This window comes from Pterocles gutturalis, unplaced genomic scaffold (genome assembly GCF_000699245.1).
Source record: "Pterocles gutturalis isolate BGI_N339 unplaced genomic scaffold, ASM69924v1 scaffold13578, whole genome shotgun sequence".
Taxonomy (NCBI): domain Eukaryota; kingdom Metazoa; phylum Chordata; class Aves; order Pterocliformes; family Pteroclidae; genus Pterocles; species Pterocles gutturalis.
In genome coordinates this window covers 240-12,695 of record NW_010120690.1, presented here as the reverse complement: position 1 = coordinate 12,695, position 12,456 = coordinate 240, and the positions used below count along the sequence as shown (strand labels likewise).

The window sequence follows — 12,456 nt, the reverse complement described above, 5'->3', positions numbered from 1 at the left end:
GTGAGACCTTAGTGTGATGAAGGCTAGTTACATCAGATCTAAGACACCGCCTGTTGCTTATAAAATCATTTATCTAAGATGTATCAAGATAGCCTAGTTTAAATTCCTTCTTGTAAACATATTTTATTTTATTTTTTAAATATTATTGATACTTTCAGTGATTCTTCAAGATTTGTTTGGAACTCAGCATAGTATGGAGTTCTTGATTTATTGTCTTCCTTCTTGTACATGATTTATCTGTTTTCTTTCATGTTAAACCAGGGACTAAATACCTATGTAAAGATCAACCAACATATCTAGAGCTGTCATAAATCATGGTGAATGTTGGGAAAAAGTTTAAAAAAAAAAAAAGATTTATCAATCTGGTACCAAGGTTATATCCGTTATATCCCTGTGGTAGGAGTATGCAAAATATGTCTTATTACATGCTGCGTTTTCTGACATTGGTGTTGAGCAAAAGATACTAGAATGCATACAGTGAAATGAATATGTAAGCTCACATTTCAAGGTAGTGTTGCTTTATAGATGTTTTGAGTTATTTGAATTAATTGCTCAGTTCACAAATAATATCTTAGAACCTAAGGTTTGGGTCAAAATAATTAGAAAATGCGGAGAGTTAAAAACTGGGATCTAAGAGTCGTAGAAAATAGTAATGAAAATAATCTGGGAGTGCAGAAGATTTTATGTCTTACAGACATGCATTTGCATCTTGGGGGGGGACATATTTTGTTCACCTATGACAAGCAGGATCTGGGTGAAAATGACATTCTACTTGATGTGGAGGAAAATAATTATCTTTTGAAGTAAAGTTTATTCAGTTTTGCACAAATCTTGCCTGCCTTACACTTAACTTGTTTTCTTTTCTAGTGATATTTGAATTAATTTTTAATGTTTTTTTGTGTGTGGGTTTTTTTTTGTTCCCCTCCCTTCCCCCCAGTATCCTGTACAAGACAAAGCTACCATTCATTGTTGTCATGAACAAAGTAAGTTAAAGCTGTGTTTTCTGTGTCCTAGTGGAACATTGTTCTGTTTAGCTTGCTTTGCTGTAGTGTCTTTGTTTTACCACAATAATTGGTTTTCTAGAAAAGAGGCTGTGAGGGAACTGCAGGCTGGAAGCTGAACCTACAAGGGGTCTTTGGTATGCAAATGCACGAGAAGAATCAGGGCTGGGCAGTTACACCCAAACATTCAAGTTAGAGATGATACTAACAGTTTGAAAAATGTTTTACACCTTAACCCTAGGCTGTAAGGAAACTTAATTTGTAACCTAAAGGTAAGTTCATTATTGAATCAGCTCTTACAGTCCCCTACTTTCTCAGAACGATTGTCTTAATCATTAATTATTTCTACTCAGGCTGGTGACTCACCATGGGAATTGTGTAACACTTGCCTGTTTTGAGGAAGGAGTCCCATGTATTGTAGCAGGCAAAACTTAACGAAAGGTGTTTGGTCCTGATCAGTAACACTAAAAATACACGGGTTATTTTCCAGAAAGCGGATACTTACTAGCCTAAGGATACACCTCCACTGTTGTGGAAGGTACTGATAGTCTTAAAGGAATGCTTTTGAACAACCAGCCATCTCTTTAAACATAACAATTTCACATATTAAAAGAATCCCATTAGATTTTTGGTGTGAGTATTCTCCCTTTTCCCCACCGACGTCCTTTGTATTCAAGGAATTGCCCCCCAGTGTCGCAAGCTTTCTGTGTGCATGAACGTATATCCGATATGCTTCCTCTAGAAAGCTGTCCTGCTCTGAATGTGAGATTGTACCTCACACCAGCTGAGCAGGGTTTGTGTCTCATATACTCCAGCTACACACGTCTTCCTAGTGACCCAAACTGTGCATGTCTTTGATATCTGCTTGCTTACGTAGAAAGTTTTTGAACACCATTTTCTTTCTAAATCTGGACAGTAATTTTAGAATAAGCTGTTAAGCTTTTTCTGTAGAAAAAGGCATGAGGTAGGAAAATAATTCTCTCTTAAGAAAATACATTTCTTGAAAGACTGAAAGAAGTGCAACTTCATCAGTATATGTAAGGAAAGGTAGGACCAAGGCTTAGGATTCATAACTTTAAACTTCATTTTGACCTGATGTTTAGCCTTCGGTAAAAAGTAAAGCTGACAGTATCTGAAGAATTTTTGACAAGCGTTTTAAAATTGACTTTTGATAAGAATGGAAGAATCCCAAGGAACTGCTATATGTGCAGTGACAATCACATGGATTTAAGGAATGTTAAGATTTGTGAAGGAAAAAAATAATGTAACTTGTAGAGTTGATTTAATTTTATTTATAGAATGTAATCAAGCTAACTCTAAAGAGTCAGGCTTTGAGCCTTGGTAGATTCAGTCCTGTCTCGAATCTCTTGAGTAATGCTAGGCAATACTTGCTTTATCTGTTTTCCTCCTTGTTTTAGTCAACTCTGTATTGTGATACTAGTGGATAGACAGGTGGTAAGATATGTTTATAAAACTCTTTAGTAGACTGTTTGCATACTAATCCATGCAGAATTATGGAACCGTCTCACCTGTTCGTGTGCATCGTCTTGCACTGTGTTTAGATTATGATTTCCTCAGGTCAGAGCACAGCTCGCTTGTAGGCTGTTACCCAACATGGAAATGGCTCCCACTCCTCCCTGGCCCCCAAGCCAATCCAGAAAGGATGGGATCTTCAGTCAGGACTGTTCTTGTCTGGCCTCAATCATGCGGGCTAACATTTACAACTTAAACTTTCTTGTATGCAGAATGCATACAGTATGCAATTTTTTTAATGCCCTTTTCCAGTAAACCATAGAAGGCTTTAGACTTGTAGTTGTTTCCTTAAACGTGCCTTCTTAAAAATGGGGCAGCAGTTGTTTGCATTTTCTTCTTGTATTCAAGTGGCTGGTTTGATAAAAACAGAGCTTGGAAAACTTCAGACCAGGGCTGAATATTTTGGAAAGATAAGCATTTTGAAAGTAAGTTTAAAATGGAATTTTTTTATTTGTCCGCTTAACTGCCTAAGGCTAAGAATTCATCATTATTACTTGTGAAAATTTTCTCTTCTCCTTCCAGACGGACATAATTGACCACAGTTTTGCAGTAGAATGGATGCAGGACTTTGAGACTTTTCAGGATGCCCTGAATCAAGAGACATCCTATGTCAGTAACCTGACTCGTTCTATGAGTTTAGTGTTGGATGAATTTTACAGTTCACTGAAGGTAAGAATCTTCCCTTTTTTACTTCCTTTCATAAAAGCCTGAAGGAGAAAAAGCTCAAGGAGGATATTGATGTGTATAAATACCTGATGGGAGGATGTAAGGAAGACTGAGGCAGTGGTGCATGGTGGAAGGACAAGAGACAACAGACGTGAAGTGAAATACAGCAAACTGTGTTTAAACAGAAGAGGGAAAAAGAATTACTGTAACTTTACTGATTGAGCACTGGAACAGATGGTCCAGAGAAACTGTGGGGTCTCCATCCTTGGAGATACTCAAAACATAGTCAGACAAGATGTTGAGCAACCTGTTCTAGTTAATCCTGGCTTTTGTGCAGGAGAGGTTGGGCTAGATGATCTCCAGAGGTATCTTCCAACCTCATCCATTCTCTCCTTCTGTAAAAGGGCTTTGCACTGCCCATGAGCCTTGCACTGGGGGCAAGGATTTGCTGGTTTGAACATAAAGTAACTTTAATGCTTGTCACACTGAGTGTCAGCCTGAATCATGCTGAATTGTGATTAATTATCAGACAAAGCAAAGATAGGCTGGTGAGAGGTAATGTTCTGTGTTGCGGTGTCTTCCATCTGAGATAATTTCCCTTGTTCTGAAAGTGTCAAGTACAGTTGGGCAATTTACTGTGTAGGAGGAAGGGAAAGAATCTCAAGAACAAACAAACAAAAATCCTGTATATTTGCTGATGTGAGAAAAAGTGTTTGTTTTGCTGCTTGGGAGGACAAATCCATTCAATTTCTCTGAAAACACTATACATTACAGGATGTTAGTGATCCCATGGTCTGTGCTAAAAGGGTTCAGCTAATTGTGTTCTTCATCACTTTTACAAGAAAGGCAGTGAAAATAAATTATTCCATTCGTACAGATAACAATCATTTAGCCAAAACAAAAATAATGCAAGTGCCCTATGTGGAACAACATACAGTATTTCAAAATGGATTGTAGTGTTGCCACATGCAGGACTGAAGTACTTCCTCATCCTTATTTGCTAATCAGCTGCTCGTGTCCATGTCGTATCTGTTAGAATAGTGTGCCAGAGAGCAGCATACATGCAGGGGATTGTGGAGTAGGAGAGGCAGCTTGTACTTAAGTGCAATGAAACTATAAATATTAATATATTGGCACAGAGCCTAGACTAATGCTTAAAATCCTTTGGAATGCTCGATTGTTTGCGTATTTACTGTGCCATTGACAAAATGCAAGGCTGTGTTGGAAGGAGTCTCACATTTGAAAGTGAGTAGTTAAGACTGTCTTGCTTATGAAAAAGAGGGAGTATTTTCATTAGAGGATGAAAGATTCTTAAAGGTCACCAAGTACTGGCTAGTAATAGTCTTAATTAAAGGCATTTTTAGATAATTGATTCGATAAAAGCAGAAGTGTAATGACAGACAAGTTCAAATTAGAAAGCAGATGTGTATTTTGAATGTATTGCCATAGTAACTGGTTAAATTCTCCATCTCCTGCTGTTCTGCGGGTTGGATTAGGTACCTTTTAAAATGTGCTTCAGCGAAATACAAAGTATTAGAGCTTCAGAGGCAAAATGTCCATTCTTGTGGGCTATTTTGCTCTTTAATTCTAGGACACTGACATTGCAACAGTTATACTAACCACTTATAACACTAGGTTCAGAATGAGAGCTTGGATTATTAACAATAACCAAGTAAACAGAAAAAAGACTTGATCTTTCATTTGAATTGCCCAATTTTATTCATTATGTTTAGGCATTGTATTGTCTTAACTATGATTTTTTTTGTGGGGTATTGAGATTGGAGGTACAAGGGTGGGTATGGAGTCAGGGGTTTTTTGGGGGTTTTTTTGTTGTTTTTTTTTAAACTGTTGAATTTATAAAACAGACAGGAAAACCCAGGTTCCTGAGTTAAATGAGAGAGAGGGAGAAAGAGAAAGAAAGAAATCCCCAAAAACTGGAGGTAGCAAACATTAACAGCAGGTGGAGAAAGAGGTTGAAAGTAGGAATGACAGAAGAAGTATTTCTGCATGCTCTTATGGCTCTGTGATGATTAAATAGGTATTGCTAGATTCCACTATTTTTTTTTTTTTAGTTTAGTTAGCTTTTTGTCTTTTGGGTTTTTTTTTGGGTTTGTTTTTTTTTTTTTTTGAGATACTGCTTAGTCTCTCCAGCTCTGATCATCCTTCAGTTAACCTGAAATCTTGGTTCAGTTCCTCTTCAGTTGTGGTGTATGGTTTTCTTTTATAGGTGGTTGGTGTTTCTGCTATGCTCGGCACAGGACTGGATGATTTTTTTATTCAGCTTTCTAAAGCTGTAGATGAATATGAGAGGTAAGGTGATAACCTTTGGTCCCTGACCCAGTGAATCCTTGCTGAAGTTGCTGATTCATAAGCCCACTCCTTTGATTTGAAGGACTGTTCACTTTTCACAGGCAAGGTAGTCTAGAGTTTCTAATTAACTTAGTGCAAGAATAAGTGCAAGAGTCATCATAAAAAGCAGCAGTCAAAAGGAACTCATGAGTGGTGAATTTTTGTGCTAACGGTTCAGTGAAAAAGTAAAAGCTATCTGTGCCAGCAAATCTGAGAGGTCATTTTTTTTCCTCCCATTCCATACAATGGTTCAGGTTTGAATTGTCCTCAGGAAGCTAATGGATCAGTTTGGCAGACTGAATAGATGAGCAAATTGAAATTCAGTAATTCTTTGAGAATCTGCTCCTTGCTGGATTCCTCCCCATGAAATACTGCCAGGCTGCTCAGTAACAATCCAGTAACTTGGATTACTGGGGAATACCTAAACCAGACCATAGATTATTGTTAGGGGAAAATACATCGTGCTGGATTGGATAGACAGAGAGAGGCTGCTGCAGCTTCGTGCTTCCAGATCTGATTGGTCTGGGTCTGCACACTGTCTAGTCTCTGTTACATGCGCATAAACCCTTTTATTCCCTTGTCCCTCTATTTCCCACACTTGTTCCTCCCCGAATCTCGTAAATTCCTCCCTTTCCCCACCATTGGTTCCTCCCTAAACGTCCCACAATAAATCAGGGCCATCCCTAGAAAATATTGCCCGGCGTGCTTTTTTGTCCCATGCCCCGAGGCAGCCACCCTCGGTGCTCAGGAGGTGATCCGGAGCTCCCACGATGGGCTTCACACCTGGGCCATGGAGTGACGGTTCTCCCCCTGGGAGGGGCCGGGGCAGGGCGTACCTTCCTCCAAGTCATAGTTGGGGTTCCCTGCATGCCGCCGCGCCCCTGTGCTCCTCTGGGCTTCTTGAGACGCGTCTTTGACGGTCTGATGGGCCCAGGAGTATCTGGGCAGGGTATGATCTGTGCTTACCTCCCCCTCTCCGCCTGCTCGCCGCGCTCTGGAGGTGCTGAGGAGTTCCACCACGTAACCAAACCGTTATTCCAGGCTACGCAGCCTGCGTAATGAGACCCTAGGTAAAGGTTTCGTAGAAGCCACCAGTGTGCGCTGGCAGCCCAGAAAGCCAGCTGTGTCATGGGGCATCACCAGCAGCGTGAACAGGCAAGGGAGGGGATTCTCCCCCTCTGCTCTGCTATCCTGCAGAAGAGAAGGCTCCGGGGAGACATTTTTGTGGCCACTCAGTATATAAAGCAGCTTATGAGAGAGACAGACAGCGACTTTTTGGTAGGGTCTGTAGTGACAGGACAAGGGGTGATGGTTCTAAACTGAAAGAGGGGAGATATAACTGGACTTAAGGAGGAAATGTTTTACGATGGGGATGGTGAGGCAGTGGCCCAGCTTGCCCAGAGAAGCTGTTGGATGCCCCATCCCTGGAGGGGTTCAAGGCCAGGCTGGATGAGGCTTTGGGCAACCTGGGCTAGTGGGAGGTGTCCCTGCCCATGGCAGGTGGTGGCACTGGATGGGCTCTAAGGTCCCTTCCCACCCAAACCCTTCTGTGATTCTAAGAAGAGGGTATCCACATCCACTTTGTCCTTACTTCATTAAAGAAATATTTCAAAGATCCGTAGTGGTACACTAGTTTGGAAGTCTGTATGAGATCCCATGGCACTGTCTTAGGAGCCACAAGTACTGGCAGAGAAAGTCTGTGATTGTGTCTGTGATTAGAGGAGAGTGGTAGATCTGCTGGTGAGGTGTAGCAGTGAAATGACTACCTCGGTCGAGCTGGTTTCCTGTCCAACACGACGGGGTGAGAAAGGTTTTGCTATTTCAATGAAGTATGTTCACTTATTTGCATCCATTGGCTTCAGAATCCAAATCTGGGTAACAAGTACCGTTAGTCTTTCTGAAATGTCTCTCAAACATGACAGTTTCTGAGTTAGAAACAAGCCTCCAAGATGATCCTTACTTAACATAGATCATGTATTAGTTCAGACTAATGCACTTTCTTAATTTATCTTTTCAGAGAATATCGTCCAGAATATGAGCGCTTGAGGAAAACACTGGTAAGTATTTTTAAGTGTGTACTTGGGCAGCACATCTTTGTGTCACTTTCATGCACACAATTGCTTCTATGTTGGGAGGGTCTAACATTTCATTACACTCAGTGTGGAGAAACTCCTGTCCTGAAGCTCACCATTTGTATGTTTTTCCTACATTTGGTGGAGCATATCTTCATGAAAATAAAGATGTTTTATAAAACAGATATTTTCCAGTGTTTTAGTGATAATAATTTATTTGGGCAAATTATGAGAAAATTATTAGGAACGATATTTATATCTTCCATTCAGAAGGACAGAGACTTTTTAAAAAATATCTTTCCAGGGTGATTTGTTGAGAATATCACTGTATCTTTCCACACCAGTGAACTGTACTGTATTGACTTAGACAATTAATAATGAAGACTGAATTACAGCACCAAAATCAGTAGCTGTGCTCACCTTGAGTTCTGGCTGTCCGAAGGACAGTTCTCTGCAGGCACAGCTTCACTGAGTTTGGCTTCCTAGTGCTGCTGAAAATGTTCTTGAAGTCCATCATGCTGGAGGTTGCTTTCCATGATTATCCAAAAGTTCTGTGTAACCTTGGTTGTAATGCAAGACCTACTTATCGACTTCTGCTGTCTGACCGGGGAACAGGCTGCTAGCATTGGGTGAGAGTACTGCTGATGTCTTAAATGTACTCAGAATCCACACGTAACTTTGCACTTACAGGAGAAAGCTCAAAATAAACAGAAGAGAGAGCAGCTGGAGCACTTGTGGAAGGACATGGGCAGTGTGTGTGTGCAGGGCAACACACTTGCAGGTACCTTACTGGGAAGATGAGGTTTGCTGCAGAAGTTGTCTGAAGAGTCTGCCTCGAGAAGTCATATAGGAGCAGCAAAAGTGTGAAAGCAGCTTCATGTTAGTAAAGAGGAGTGGGACTTCAGTTCCTGTGGGATGGGTCAGACTTAGCTCTTCTGTGTGTCAGTCGCAGACACGAGGAGAAGAGACCCTGCTGCACAGATACAGCAGTGGACATACTAGAAGTAATGAAATCCTTTAGAAAAGGTGAAACAGTCAAATTGGAATACGAGAAAGCTCTGCTGTTGGTTGAGCTGCTGCCTCACATGAGGTTGAGTGTGGTGCTGATGCAGTTTGTCCTGTATCTTTGGAATCCAGAAGTGGCTTTCTGTCCCTTTAGTGTAGGTGTCAATTGCTGCGCTTATGCATAAATAGCAGTTGTCAGGGCATGAGCTGACTCACCTGTTACGTGCTGTTTTATGTGTGGCCATTTCTGTTCCCTTCGAGGGCCTGATGATGCTTCTGCAATGGGTCCTTCTGAGCTGATCCTGACACGAGGAACTCTTGATGATGAAGACGAAGAGAGGGAGAGTGATACTGATGACATCGACCACGAAGGTAAGGGCATGAGGGGTCTGATTGGGTCTAAAAGCTGCCTGTCTAGTCAGGAAATACCCTCTGTGTTTCATTAACTGCATTGACTATGAGAGCCTAGAAAACAAGCAAACGTTCAGTCACCTAAGTATCGGTGTCTGAATCTGTAGCAGAAGCCCATCTGCAATGCTTAGTCCAGTGATCTGTCAAAGTTCAATTGTAAATTTTCCACTCAAGTAATTGTTTTTAATAGGTGTAGAACATGCATGAACCAGACAACTTGTTGTGCTTGGAGCATGCAGTGACCTCTTGACCTGATGAACGCACAATATGTTCCATCACCTTTTTGGCCTTACAGTTTCTGCCTCGGCTCTCTTCGCTTTTCCTGTGACTCCTGGTCCTGGAGCAATCTTCTCAGCTCTTACAGTGTGTGATTTTTCTCTTATATAGCTTGCAGACTTAATCTTCCCTGTCCCACTGATTTTTACGATCACTTTGTTTCTTTTGCCTTGTAATGAAGTTGAAGATCAAGTAGACTTTATGTGTTGCTCTGACTAGCCCAACTCTTGCTTTTTTCAGTAAAACAAGAGAACAAGTGCTGAAATAGTGCTGAACTGTGGATTTTTCCCCCTAGTTACTGAGGAGAGTCATGAGGAACCAGCCTTCAGAAACTTTATGCAAGAGACGCGGATGAAATACCAGAGAAGAAGCAACCCAAGTGAATGAGACCTTCAGAAACAGAGCCTTTGGGTTCCCTTGTAATGGAGTTCAGAGTAAAGGAACAGCGTAAAGAAACTTGGATGGAACCATGCATGAAGTCTTCTATCTGTGAACAGCTTCCTCTGATGTGTCTGTACCTTTCTTCCTGCAGTGTCTGTTGATGATGAGTGGAAGGTCTAGTATCCAACTGACTGCACACTTGGCCATCTGCCACTGTGACTTCCTGAAACGGAAGGAACCAGATAGCACTTTATCTGTGACAGCATTTGCATCTGGAGTACTTGCTGGTCTCCCAAAGTGCTTTCTGCTCACCTGGTGCAGACAGGTGTCCGCCACAGCCAGCACACCAGTGAAATCTCTGCTGCATGGAACTTCATCAATCCAGTGTCTGATGTTTTGGTTTTAATTAAATATATTTTATGTGCTAACAAATGTGTGATAGTTAATAGCAGGAGATTTCATTTCACCGTTCTAATTGAGACTTTTTTTCTGTGCCTACAGCCCACCCATAAGGATGCACAGCAAATGCATCTTAATTATGTTACACAGACACAATAGAGGTGCCTCCTAGGAAAATCCTGAGTAAAGAAGGTTCACAGAAGGGAAAGTAATAAAAAGAATCTGGCTTAATTTGGCTGAGAACTGAAGTATGCATGGCTGTGTAGTGGCTGCATCTACCTGTAGGTAACATAGAACAAAGGCGTTTCTATAGATGAGCATTGTTTAACATCTTTTTTCCATGTGGTGCTGGGAGCTCAGTGCCTCCGTCTACGTATGTGAGCTGCCAGGTATTGAGGAAGCTGTGCAGGTTCGGAGCATTGAGGCATCTGCTGCGTGCTGCTGAGTGGGTGAGGGTCGGGCAGGCGGCACAGAGGAGGAGGATGGGGCAAAGGCAGAGCGAGAAGACTCAGGCCTGTGAAGGTCTCCTGCTGGCACCAGGAGCTGTGTCCTTTGTCCTTAACCTGCAGCGTGCGATTTTGACTTCAGTTGGAAAGAGATTTTCCAAAATGGAAATCTTTCTCATTCAAGGAAGTTGCATTTTATGCGGTTCCCGTCAGAGTGGATCCTCAGAGATCATAGAATCATAGAATGGTTTGGGTTGGAAGGGACCTTAAAGATCATTAAGTTCCAACCCCCTGCCATGGGCAGGGTCACCTCCCACCAGCCCAGGTTGCCCAAAGCCTCATCCAGCCTGGCCTTGAACCCCTCCAGGGATGGGGCATCCACAGCTTCCCTGGGCAACCTGTTCCAGTGTCTCACCACCCTCATAGTCAAAAATTTTTTCCTAATGTCTAGTCTAAATTTACCCTCTTTTAGCTTATACCCATTACCCCTTGTCCTCTCACTACACTCCCTGATAAAGAGTGCCTCCCCATCTCTCCTGTAGCCCCCTTCAGGTACTGGAAGGCTGCTATTAAGTGTCCTCCAGGCTGAACAACCCCAACTCTTTCAGCCTGTCCTCATAGGGAAGGTGCTCCAGCCCTCATAACGTGCTTGGCAGTGGAAGTCATCAGCGACAAGTTGTTTCATTCTCTTTTTAAAAAAAAAAAAGAAAAGTGTCAATTTCCTTCCAAAGGCCTGAGCACAGCATGTCCTCCAAAAGTTGATTACATCGCTGGTGTTTGGCTTCTTGGTTGTAGTCCAGATGCCGTAAAAACCTGTTCCTCTGCGCGCTTCTGTACAGCCAAAAGCATTGGCAAATCTGCTAATCCTTTCTCGGTAGCCTTATCTGTTGCAGCACTGGGGATTTGTTTGGTGTTTGGTTTTTTTTTCCTGTCCCCCCGCCCCCCCGCCCCAAAGTAAAACCATCTGGGGGATCTTTTATCTCCTCACTGTTTTTTTTCGATCATAAGTGAAACTTTGCAAGAACGTTACAATTGTATAACTTAAAAATGGACTTGCATTGCTCTGGTCTCCCTGCTACGCTCCCAAGGAACAGAAGGTGGAATGTTTCCTTTAGAGTGTCGCTGCCACTCGGTTAACTGTGCTTCTGAACACTCCTCCTCCCTGAGCCGCAGAGCTCCAGGAGGGTTTAGGTTACCAGCAGATTCAGTGCATCCTTCCTGCCTCCTTTTCTTCCCCATCCTTCCCTTCATTTGAATGTTCCAGAGTCAGGATCTCAGGGAAGGGAAAGGGAGGAGTAACCAGGGTGTTCCAGAAGCTGTGCAGACAAACACTGTTGGAGAATCTGGTTACTGTCTTTGGTTCCTAAGGTGATTTGATGGTGTTTTGGATGTGGACAACTTCTCTGCAAAAGATCTTCTAAACAGTTTGGGTTTTTGTTTTGTTTTGTTTTTAATTGTTTAGTTTTCTGAGCTGATACTTCTCATTTTCCAATTCAGCAGCAACCTAGATCAGATCTGAAGCACTGGGTAAGTCTTTCAGCCGCACGGTGTGTAAAGGTTTCTCTGATGTGTACGTCCCTTAATGCCCCCCTCCGCAGTTCACTTGCCACTTTTCATATCAATAACTTGTCTTTTTGTAATATAATAATCTTTCCTTGTTTTAAAAAACCACCCTGAAAATCTTAACAGTTTAGTCTCAGCTTACTCCTCGGTGGTAACCGTGTTGTACTTTATTTGCCTGTTGGATTGTTAGGGCAGATTGAATTGTGCGATGCTGGCCCAATGCAAGAGAGGACACGGGTGACCTGGTTCAGGCTCAAGGCTGATGCTCAGAAGCGACTGTTGCCCAGTCGTCTTGTGCAGACCTGTGAGCAAGCGCTTGGTCAGCGTGTTTGACCCATGAACTCTTGCACATTT

General features: G+C 42.2%; 1 protein-coding gene across 1 annotated transcript in view; it reads left to right on the top strand.

Annotated features, from left to right (window-relative positions):
* Window positions 1-9,769, top strand: part of GPN1 (GPN-loop GTPase 1) — a 14,799-nt gene extending 5,030 nt beyond the window's left edge. The window contains exons 7-13 of the mRNA XM_010076994.1: window positions 938-983; window positions 3,057-3,203; window positions 5,428-5,510; window positions 7,567-7,606; window positions 8,312-8,402; window positions 8,888-8,998; window positions 9,609-9,769. Of these exons, the coding sequence (XP_010075296.1) occupies window positions 938-983; window positions 3,057-3,203; window positions 5,428-5,510; window positions 7,567-7,606; window positions 8,312-8,402; window positions 8,888-8,998; window positions 9,609-9,700 (610 nt within the window). The 3' untranslated portion in view covers window positions 9,701-9,769. The remainder of the gene's footprint in view (window positions 1-937; window positions 984-3,056; window positions 3,204-5,427; window positions 5,511-7,566; window positions 7,607-8,311; window positions 8,403-8,887; window positions 8,999-9,608) is intronic.
* Window positions 9,770-12,456: the final 2,687 nt, after the last annotated feature.